At 36.8% G+C, this 12,421-nt stretch overlaps 1 protein-coding gene across 2 annotated transcripts in view; it reads right to left on the bottom strand.

Moving 5' to 3' along the window:
* LOC117991240 (sialin) overlaps nucleotides 1–12,421 on the bottom strand; it is an 82,234-nt gene that overhangs the window by 19,441 nt on the left and 50,372 nt on the right. For both annotated transcript variants that reach the window (XM_069504941.1, XM_069504943.1), the window contains exons 6-8: nucleotides 5,517–5,603; nucleotides 4,678–4,808; nucleotides 3,296–3,445 (exon numbers count right to left, since the gene is read on the bottom strand). In XM_069504941.1, the coding sequence (XP_069361042.1) occupies nucleotides 3,296–3,445; nucleotides 4,678–4,808; nucleotides 5,517–5,603 (368 nt within the window). The remainder of the gene's footprint in view (nucleotides 1–3,295; nucleotides 3,446–4,677; nucleotides 4,809–5,516; nucleotides 5,604–12,421) is intronic.

Below are 12,421 nucleotides of genomic sequence, written 5' to 3'. Positions count from 1 at the left end.
GTTATATTGTGACGTTGTAAATTTTGAACTACTAACTAGCGTTTCGCTTTTAATAAAAATCAATTTTGTTCAAAGTATGTTGGTGCCACCTAGCATCAAGGTGCAGAACTACGCGTGGGTCGATGTTCAGAGTTCATTCGAGCCACAATAGATGGCGTTTGCTTCGTTGTCAATTGTCGTAAAAATAAAACAAAATAATTAAATAAAACCATAATATCATTTGTTTATTGTTAAGTCATTAACAAAACGGTTCTTATAATATATCCTTAGGTTCCGCAAATATTCAAAAATGAATTGGCTTCATGATCAAACTAAATGAGAGCGGCCACACTCGGGTTGCGTCTGGCAACACCGATTGGTGAGATTTAGAATTTTTCTGGAGTCAACATGTGAAGACGAATTTTTTCGTTCCAGGAAAATCTCACTCCTTTTCGCCCATGGCTTCGCCTGGGAAAATACAATAGTTATAAATTTAGTCATCCTAACGTATTTCAATGTTTCATCAATTATGGTGAGTGAAAAATCAAGTAATGTGGATTCGACAAAATGGCGGTTTGGTTAGAGAAAATCCTAATTTCATGATTTCACTTTCAGTTCCAGTTATTTTACCTTCCCAAATAAATGAGGATAATGGGTTGTGGGTGGACTCCTGAAAACCATTGGTGGCCAGGAGTTCAATAGGTGAGTTGTGTTTGATCGGGAAAATTCCACGTGTCGAAATTTTCACACAGCACAAATAATAATCTTGTTTTTCTTTGTTGCAGGGTTTCCGTTTTAGTTTCCGTTTGCGTTTCCGTTTTTAGTTTTCGGTTTTCGTATTTCGCTTTCGTTTTCCGTATTTATTTCTTTTGTACATTCACGTTGGCAACTTAATTCTATGGATAAGACTTGGTGAAAATCTTTGTAAGGAAACATTTCGGTTGTGAAGAATCAAGTTAAATTGAGTTTTGGATCTTGGCCGATGCCGCCCAGCTACATTGCAGTCTTCGCACCTACAAGTAAGCAAATGTTTGTATCCTGGAACAGTTTAGTGAACCTTCTTAGTGTATGTGTACAGTAAGAACCCTGTCTTTACTACTGAGCTTTTATTTTGAAACAATTTTATGAATTTTACTGTGTCATTGTCTATTCCATGCCAATGGCATCTTAAATTTAAAACATAGATTTTATGTACTATCTACCTAAGGCATTCTAATGTATCTAAATTAAGTCTTGGCATTAAGCTAGAATAACTAAGCATTATTAGCCATCACTATGTATTAAGCGACCCCGGTAAAAGTTACATTAAAAACAATTTTGCCTAACATCTAGCAAATTTCATTTATAACACCTCATATACATTACAAGGGAGTCGACGGCTAGCTTCTATTCTTTACTAGGTAGATAGATCAAGTAAGTAAAATTATTTTTTTTTTCCTCTAATCTTTGTAAGGTGGTAGATTATTCCGTATCCGGGTATATTTCTATTCCGCCCAATTTACCACCCTTGCAAATGGCGCCCGAACGTTTTTTTATATAGTTATTTCAGTATATTTTGAGAAATTTTGTGAATTTTATGAAATGTACTCCGCTGATTGTACAATTTTCTAAGTAGTGACACATTGCAAAGAGCACTAAGCTGTTTTTTATGGTTAACTAACTAAATAATAACTAATAGTTAGAAATTTTGTTTGATAGTTTAAGTAATTTTCTGAGTATAGTCCAACAATGGTTTTCAGGAGTCCACCCACAACCCATTATCCTCATTTATTTGGGAAGGTAAAATAACTGGAACTGAAAGTGAAATCATGAAATTAGGATTTTCTCTAACCAAACCGCCATTTTGTCGAATCCACATTACTTGATTTTTCACTCACCATAATTGATGAAACATTGAAATACGTTAGGATGACTAAATTTATAACTATTGTATTTTCCCAGGCGAAGCCATGGGCGAAAAGGAGTGAGATTTTCCTGGAACGAAAAATTCGTCTTCACATGTTGACTCCAGAAAAATTCTAAATCTCACCAATCGGTGTTGCCAGACGCAACCCGAGTGTGGCCGCTCTCATTTAGTTTGATCATGAAGCCAATTCATTTTTGAATATTTGCGGAACCTAAGGATATATTATAAGAACCGTTTTGTTAATGACTTAACAATAAACAAATGATATTATGGTTTTATTTAATTATTTTGTTTTATTTTTACGACAATTGACAACGAAGCAAACGCCATCTATTGTGGCTCGAATGAACTCTGAACATCGACCCACGCGTAGTTCTGCACCTTGATGCTAGGTGGCACCAACATACTTTGAACAAAATTGATTTTTATTAAAAGCGAAACGCTAGTTAGTAGTTCAAAATTTACAACGTCACACTTTCTCCAAAATGTTTGCTGCATTTACTACATATTTACGTCAGCTGATTAAAATTAGATTAAGCATACTTATTGATTAGGTATTATGTAACGATTACGTGTCGTGTATTTCGTGTTAATGAATAATATTCCTTAGACAAAGTAAGTATTTACCCAGTACCCTGTATTTAAATATGAAAAGACTAATTTTAGCTTTTTGTATGATGACTCTTATTGTATCCACATATTTAAAAAATATGTATTAATCTAAAAAAAAAAATCGAATACATATTTAAGTTAAGCATTCTTAAACGACGACATAAAATATTTTAACTTATAAATACGTTCGTAACAACATATCCGTCATATACAAAGTGTATGGTCACACTATAGATATGTAAACTGTGGACAGGAAAAACATATACCATTACATAATATCTCTAAATGTGACTAGTGACTACCGATGAAAACCAAATTATATAGGCAAATTAATACGTAAATTTTGACATAGAAAAATGTAGAAAAAATTGAACTGAAAACTCAGCAGTATCAGTGACCATAGGAGGATCTTTTAAAAACACTTTAAGTGGTGATAGCCTAGTCTAACTTCTCGAATTTATGTGCGTTTCAAGCAATTAAATATCATAGCTTTCACGGTAAAGAAAACAATAGTGAGGAACCCTGCTTACCTGAGAGTTCTTCATGATGTTCTCAAAAGTGTGCAAAATCTGCCAATCTGCCTTTGGTCAGCTTGGTAGATTATTGCCTAAACTGTTCTCATACTGAGAGAAGACCCGTGCTCAGCATGAGCCAGCAATGGATTGTTTACGATAAAAAGCTTTTTCGAGGGTTTTTTCGATGTATGGGCTTCGAAGTACCAGGGACACCCAGAACGGCAAACGGGTGGTTACCTATTGGAAAAACGACACACAGTTAAAGCTTGGGGTTAATACTCACATGTTTGATGTCATAGTGGAGGATGCTCTCGATGTACGTGGGTAGTTGGTTGACGACTGTGAAGTAGCCGAATACAGAGGCGCCGTGCGTTATAACAATAGCCCATACTGGCGCCGACGTTAGCATGCTTCGCCAAGGCACTGGCATGTGCTGTGGGCAAATATTGACAAATGTAACAAACTTCAATTTTTCAGTTATTTTTATTTTTAGATATTTTTCCGAGTCCTCTAATGTTTAAATGATCTACGACAATAATTAGTTTAGAGAATCAAGTTTCTACTGTATATATTAAGTGTATTAAAGTAAATTACCTTTATTGTAATGTAAGTAACATGGGTTTAATATCTGTTGTTATAAAACCAAGTAATGAATGTCATCAATTTATCTTGATGATCGACCTATGTCAATAATTTATCTGCGCGACCGCGAAATTTTGATGATACCATGTTATCAACTTATCAAGGTACACGTTTTCAAAATTTATCGATAAGCTTACTGGTGCTTACTGCTCGTAATACCGATTTTCGTGATTAATAGTAATCAATAATAAACAAAATCCTGATTAAAAAACGATAAACAAGCTATAATTTATTACATTTAGGTACTGTTACAAGTTTTGATAGGTATATAATATAGTTTTAACTATGTACGAAAATTATAATATTATACCTATTATCATGCAAAAGCGATGACATGGAAAATTAACAGGAAAAACATTAAAATAACATATAATTTGCGTATAAGCTTGATTATTTAAAGAATATAAACGGGGTCAAACGGTAAAACAATAAAAGAAACAACTAACTATTAATGTGTGAGCATATTATATTCTGAGAGGAGACGTGCCCAGTTATACCAGGCCAGCGATGGGTTTCGTTTCGACAGACGATTTTACACTTGACTTCGATCTCACCTGATTATAAATATCGAATGACGATGCAGTCTAAGTTGGAATCTGGCTAGCTCGTAAGTGATACGGCAGTTTTTATTAAACTCATACCCGTTAAACTAACTCTATACGGCATCATTTTAGAACGCTAAGCTAATGCTTAATGTACGTGAGTTTAACGGTGTAACATTTGCAATCGAAATGAAACTAAAACAAAAGTTGAAGCCTCAATAATCGTAAAGGATAAGTTAAACGTAAAAATTGTCTTAACAACGTAAAAATGATTTTAATAAAAGAACTAGTCTAATGACATTAATTTTTGCATATTTTTTTTACTATTTTGCTATCATTAGTAGCATTCGCAAAATTAAGACAAATCTATTAGCGGAAAAATCATTAAAATCGATCCACACGATTCTAGAGTACCACAAAATAATGAAAACAACACCACCACTCTATTGTATAGCGCAGTAATAAAAGTTCTAAATCTTACGCCTTTGTTAGTATCTTGAGGCAGCGCTTTCATCAGGAAGTTTCGCTCCGTGTCTGAGATGCGAGGATGCTGCGCCGGCGTGTCGTACACCACTGCAAACCATGCCACCGACCACATCACGCCGATTATACCTGTATAACAATATTTAGTAATAAAAATAAAGTAAAATTACACAAAGCATAACTAGTACCTACTTCATAAGAACATTACATAAATCACTACTATGACTATTTCATAATATTTCCTCTGTCTTACTACAATCGTGCTCATATTATACAAATAAGCCAATTTTTTAATTAGCAACTAATCTCTAAGGAATAAAATTGAATTTTCGACAGTTTTTGTATCGGAAATCTGACAAATTCATTCCTCAGTTGGGTTATCTGATGACTGATAAAATCTGCTCTTAGTGGTAGACATCTGCGCAATAATGTTAAAATATCCATATAAATATTTACAGCAGATTTGCATAAACTTAACAAATACTTATTCTAGTTTAGTTGAAATTGAAAAAAAAAAAAAAAATTAAAACATCACTAAATGTTAAACAAACAAACAAAAGTAGGACTGTCCGAATTATACCACTGACATGGAGGTCCTATGTTACAACTTTTAGTCTATTTAGAATAAAAACAATTAATACACTCGCTTTAGGTGCATATTTTTTTATGTAAATAAAACAAAAAACCTTAAGTTATGAGTTAAGTTGGTGTCAGCAAAACCTCCGGACGACAGTATATTATTGTACAGAAAGCAAAAGGTTGACTTAGGAACCAATCGCGCGGCAGAAGGCACCAGACAGATAAATCCACCCACTGCGCAGGTACAACATTACTTACCAGTGAAATAGAAAGCAGACTCCCATCCAAAGTGCGCTATGAGGAAACCGCAAATCGGCATCGTCATGGCAGCACCAAGAGAGGATGCTGTAACAACGAATATAGTTATTATTATGTTATTTTCCCCTTCACAGTTCACACACCTTTAGAGAACATTATGGAGAACACTCGGGCTTGCAGGTTTCCTCACCATGTTTTTCTTAACCGTTAAAGCAAGTGATATTTAATTGCTTAAAACATTTAGCTGCGTAAAGAAAAAAAGAGGTGCGTGCACACTGTTGCTACAGTACGCGGCCGAAAATAATGTACATCGACCTTTAGAAGGAGATAGCAGATTTGTACAGATACAAATACAAATTTCTTTATTGCGAATCTGGGTAAACAGTGGAGATGTTACAAAAACAAAAAGGTACAGCCAAATTCTGCCTATTAGCATGCAATACGTTATGATATTCCTAACAACGTGTACATAGTTTTGATAAAATTAGCCAAATTTAATACTTAGTCACAAAAGAATAAAAAAACAAGATAGTACTTAATACAAAATATGTCAAAAGGTAACCATCAATACGGTAATCATTCATCTAAGATCAATACACACTAAAGGAAAAAATGTCATCTTAGATATTCGTCAACACTATAAAAAATATTTTTAATTAAATATTCGAATGTAGAGCACTGTCACTGTCGCTGAGACCGACAAAACGTCATATAGGTATGAGTGACAGAGATAACGCTCTACAAAGCCGAAATGTCATTCTAAAGGCCTCACTTTCGGCCGCGTACTGTAGTGTCTTAAGTCTGAGCAAAGTCAAAGTACGCTCTACAGATTTCAGCCTAGTAGTAGGGCAGACAAGACTGAATGGAGTCGGGGTTACCAGACTTCGTTCTGGGCCCAATCTATTTGTCAATGATTAGCAGTCAAAACATTTTATTTAGTCAAATGTAACAGACTAAAAGCATAGATCTCATGTCAACTGCTACCGGCCGCATCTAATTATAGCCGCCTAAAACTAGTTCTAACCGCATTTAGACTTTTATCCGTAACATACCAACTCAATCTAGGTGCGTAATTTTCCTGCTATTAGAATGTAACTAGAAACCATGGAAATTTCAGGGAAAACCATTGGCAATATATTAAATTCCAATAGCGAACTTTTAAGAGGTCAAGGCGGGAAGGTGTAAATGAAATTACCATATTCTTTTCCTCGAAGGTACCCTAGACCTAATTATTGAGGGCTGTCCTTACTGCCCACGTGATAAGGTCGCGCCGAGGGTTTACGGGCCCTTGTTTTTTTTTCTATTCATTTTTAGGGTTCGGTAACTCAAAAGGATAAAGGGCACCCTTATATAGGATCACTTTGTTGTCTGTCCAGTGTGAAACCAGCCCAGAGAAGAAGAACTCTTAAGTCTAAGCTAAGTCAGAGTGCGCTCTATAGATCTCACCCTTAGTAAGCGAGCGAAACTAACTTAGGTTCGTTTCGCTTCGCTCCCAATGTGGCCTGCGCTTAAGTCCCGTTAGAAATATGTATGTACTAGCAGTTGCCCGCGACTTCGTCCGCTGGTTTCTCATGAGATCTAAAATTTTCCCGCTGCAAAAGGCCTCACTTACCTACACACTCAGTCGCACCTTAAGGCACGGAACCCAGAATACCTAAATGGCAATTTTCATATCTCTAACTCCAAAAACATAGGACTTTCATACAACCTTCGACCCCCCTTTCACACCCTTAGGGGGGGAATTTTTTAAAACCGTTTCTTAGCTGATACCTACGTCTTGGAAAGAACCTACCTTCCAAATTTCAAGTTTGTAGGCTTTATAGTTCCTGAGATTTTGTGATTAGTCAGTCAGTCAGTGAGTGAGTGGTATTTCGCTTTTATATGTATGTATATTGTATAACAGGTACCTACGTACTTAGCGCTTGCTTGATCTTTGAGACCTCTATGTTACGAATACATAATATTATTAGTAGGTACTATGACACGGATACTTCCAAGTGTTTATGTGTAGTGAAATATTTATATGATTACTAGCTGATGCCTGCGACTTCGTCCGCGTGGATTTACATTTTAAAAATCCCGCGGGAACTCTTTGATTTTCCGGGATAAAAAGTAGCCTATGTCACTCTCCAGATCTTTATCTATACCCATGCAAAAAATCACGTCAATCCGTTGCACCGTTGCGAAGTGATTGAAGGACAAACCAACAAACCAATAAACCAACAGTTCAAAATGATCGATAAACCACCCACTGCTCAGGTACAAGGTCAGAGTGCTATTTAGTGTCGTCCATCTTTGGTCTTGTATCTCAAAGTGGACCGTTCACAGTCGCCTTTTTCGAATGCGATTTCATCACACAATAACCCCTTTTTTTCAACAAAACTAGCATCAATTTTTAGGGTTCCGTACCTCAAAAGGAAAAACGGAACCCTTATAGGATCACTTTGTTGTCTGTCTATCTGTCTGTCTGTCTGTCTGTCTGTCTGTCTGTCTGTCTGTCTGTCTGTATGTCTGTCTGTCTGTCCGTCTGTCTGTCAAGAAACCTACAGGGTACTTTCCGTTGACCTAGAATCATGAAATTTGGCAGGTAGGTAGATCTTATAGCTGACATTTGGGGAAAATCTGAAAACCGTGAATTTAGGGTTAGATCACACAAAAAAAATTAATTTGTAATCATGAACTAATAATTAGTATTTTCAACTTTCGAAGTGAGTGACTACATCAAGTGGGGTATCATATGAAGGTCTTCACCTGTACATTCTAAAACAGATTTTTATTTATTTTTATGCATCATAGTTTTTGAATTATCGTGCAAAATGTCGAAAAAATACGACTGTAGTACGGAACCTTCATTGCGCGAGCCTGACTCGCACTTGGCCGGTTTTTTGTACAGCTTACGAAATTTACATGACCTATGACCGTTTAACTTGTGGCTCGCGTAATTATTATGAAACATAAGAAGGCGTAGTCACATCGTCACAGATTGATAATAATGTTATCAACGCTTGTCTATTTCTTATCACTACAGAGTACGCATTATAAAACTCGCGCACCGAGGGTTCCATACTACTACAAAGTAGCCTATGTCACTCTCATGCAAAAAATTACACGTCAATCCGTTGCACCGTTGCGACGTGATTGAAGGACAAACCAACAAACAAACACACTTTCGCATTTATAATAAGGGTACTGATGAAACATAAGAAGGCGTAGTCACATCGTCACAGATTGATAATGTTATCAACGCTTGTCTATTTCTTATCAGTACAGACTACAGAGTACACATTATAATATTATTGTTATAATAAATGACGCATAAACTTGATATATGTCGGAGGAGTTCCGTTGGAGACGGTTCAGAAAATTTTCCAACGTGACCTAGGTCTTATGGGTTACACTGCACTCAGTGGCGTGCACAGGGTTTGAAGCCAGGGTAGGCATTATTTAGGTAGGAACCTGTTCACTGGCAGGTCTTAATGAAAAATATGCATTGAGCTTACAACTGGGGTAAGCAGTGCATTTATGCCTCTATGACCTGCACGCTACTGACTGCACTGCAACTTTGGAATATATAATATAAATTAAGTTACTATTTAAGTACATATTATTGGGGCCAATTCTCTTGTGCACAATCTCTAAACTAAACTAAACTAACAGGTCTAAATCTAGTGCTATCCTTTTTTACAAGCAACATTATAAAAGGGGTAGTAATAGATTAAGACGTGCCATTTTAGTTTAGTTTAGAGATTGTGGACAACGGAATTAGCCACATTGTATCATATTTTATTAGATTATTAATTAAAGTATATTATACATTCGAACCTAACAGTCACTTCAATTATCGCACTCCGAACCGTACAACCTATTTTATTTTTTTGATTTTAGTTTAATTTGTACCAAAAACATGAGAAATAGAGAGTAACATACACGGACATTATTTTCCAATTTTGATGATTTTTTTACTAGTTAGCCGCGAGTTGGTTTTTCGGACAAAGTTTCGCTTGGTGCGCTTAGTTAGGTAGGTGATTGGACAAAAATCCATGTATCCATGGTATCCATGTACTAAGTAATAGGTATTGCCTGATGATTTGGCAGTTGGCACAGACTTCAAATACTACCTATAGTAAAAATAGTACCTAGTACCTACCTACTTGATTTATTAGTCTCCAAAGAAGGTCGTTCAGATCAGCCCCCCAATTGTGTAAGAATAACCATTTCATGGCTATCGCAATCGTCAAGAATTCTGCCCTTTGATTGGCTGTGAAAAAATGTAAACAGCGAATCAACCAATCAAAGGGCAGATATTCTTGACGATTGCGATAGCCATGAAACGGTTATTCTTACACAATTGGGGGGCAGATCAGCAGGGCGATTGTCTAAAACCTGCATCAATCATTATTACAATCTCAATTGTTCCGATTGGCTGAATATGTGCGATTCTTGTTGCAACAATGCATTGTGGCCAATAGTGAACGAGCATTAACCAATCAGAGATGATTGCGATCGTGACATTGTAGCTGTCAAACAACCGCGGTAGGGCCACAGATCATAGAAAATTGACGTGACACAGTTATCTGATTAGTGGGAACTACACTGTACTTACGAGCACACTGTAAGACCTGAGACCTCCTAGACCTAGTTGTAAATACGGGTGTTAGTCCGCTTCTGAGCATTGACTTATATTATATTACTTCGTATGGACAGGGCCATTGAACAAACAAAATGGCACCGACTCATTGGAGCTTTAGCACCAATGCAACCTCAGTGACGTCAGGATTTCAAACGGGTCGATTTTATCTAAGAGGTGGCGCTGATTTATTTGGTTCCAAAACCGTGAAAATTTTTATTCGCTTGGGCATATTTTGTCATTTATATCGTACCTATGCTTCTGAGCCACAATTTACTTTTGATAGACCAAAAAGTGTCATTATAATGTGTTGAAATTGCAATATATTAGGTACCGAAGTATGACCATTGACCTCAATACAACGCATGTGGGCAGTGGTTAGGGTTACCACCTTGTATAAAATTACAGTCCTGACAAAAAAAACCTAGTTATAATTAATCACAGAGAATTCAACCTCAAGAGTACCTACGCATCTATACAAGGTTTTGCACCCAAACAAAATCGTAAAATGTTGGCGGGGGACAGGGGAGTAGTGTTGCCAGGCGTCCGGATAAAGCCGGACACAGTCAGGCTTTTTGGTTGCATGTACGGCCAAATTAGACGGCGTCCGGCCTGTCCGGCTTTTGTTAGGCTTTTTAAATTTGACAATTTTTTACATTTTGCAATAATAGTAGGTGTGAAGAATGATGATTTGTTAAATAGGACTGATTCATTTATTTTATTGTTCTTTTATTAGGATTTGAGGAGATTTTAAGGTAAAAAATATAAAAGCCTAGTTTTTTTTGTGTTATACTAAGACTGAAAAATTAAGATTGTCCGGCCTTTTTACCCAAATGTCCGGCTAAACTGGCTGTCCTGTTCGGCTTTCCGGTTTTAAGATCTGACAACCCTACAGGGGAGAATGCTTTGTTGTGATTGATAGACTCAAAAGTCACGTAATCAAGACAATGTGCGGAATTAGGGCAGGTACCTGACGGGCGTGAAGGAAACCCTGGTGCGGTGAAAATATTAGGTATCTATGTCAAAGACAAATTCTAACGCCAGGTTACCCTAGCAGTGGGAATTAGAGCCAATATTCTGTCGGCCGCCGCGTTTGCGAAGGCGTTTAGTTTCGCAAACTCAAACCTTTAGTACATTATGTCTTAGATTACGGATTTTTCGTTCAGGTATTTGTGCTATAATACCTACCTACCTGCCAAGTTTCATCATTCTAGTTCAACGGGAAGTCGGTAGGTACGCTATAGGTTTTCTTGACGGACACGTCAGACAGACGGACGTCACTGCGGACAGACAACAAAGTGATCCTATAAGGGTTCATTTTTCCTTTTGAAATACGGAACCCTACAAAATCGATTTTTCGCTTCGACACTACCAAATAAAACATCGATAAGTAGGTAATTCCTTTTATTTATAGCAAAACCAGCAAAACTGTTATTATGTAAAATTATATTGTATATATCGCTGTTGATTGCAAAAAACAAATAAAATAAATAATAAAAAAACCCTACTCAACCCGTTCCGTGTGACCGCAACTCTACAAACCCACACAAAAATAAAACGAAGACGCATTTCGAAGAACTGGTAAGCCCGCGCATAGCAACCGTTGCGCAAGGTTAATCCGCCGGTCAAATTACGCCAGCCAATCGCGTGGCGGCATCGCCGTGACGTCAGCGACCACGCCTGCGCGCGCCTCCGCCGCCATATTGCCGCTCGCAGAAGCGTGTCGAAGCGGTCCGTTCGCACGATAACAATAAAATTGAATAAACTACTGCGGATCGAATTAGGGCTGTCAATCATACTTTGGAATAATGTTTTTTTTTTTTGTGTAAGCTATTGTTGGTTAGTTTAGTTGTCATGGTTTATTTTAGGACGATGATATCGTCAGTAGGGTTTCCACATTGTATAATTTATGATATATTAATATGTATCATGTATTATGTATCATGTATTATATCATTGAGAACAAACACTACGGAGAACTCTCAGGCATGCATCAGGATGTTTTACTTCACCGTTAAAGCAAGTGATATTTAATTAATTAAAACGCACATAACTCCGAAAAGTTAGAGGTACGTGAGCGGGATCGAACCTCCGACCTCCGGTTAGAAGGCGGACGTCCTAACCACTTCTAACTACGTAAAATATTATGTAAACAAATAGTTAATAATTACCTATTGAAATGACTTTGCACTTGACTGTATGTACCTACAACAATGACAATATTGATCATAATGCCTTATAACCCGCTAATTTATTAATACTCGTAGATAGTGTAAGT

The sequence above is a fragment of the Maniola hyperantus genome, chromosome 19 (assembly GCF_902806685.2).
Source record: "Maniola hyperantus chromosome 19, iAphHyp1.2, whole genome shotgun sequence".
Lineage (NCBI taxonomy): Eukaryota > Metazoa > Arthropoda > Insecta > Lepidoptera > Nymphalidae > Maniola > Maniola hyperantus.
The sequence above is the reverse complement of the archived record's forward strand: the minus strand, read 5'-3'. Positions and strand labels throughout refer to the sequence as shown.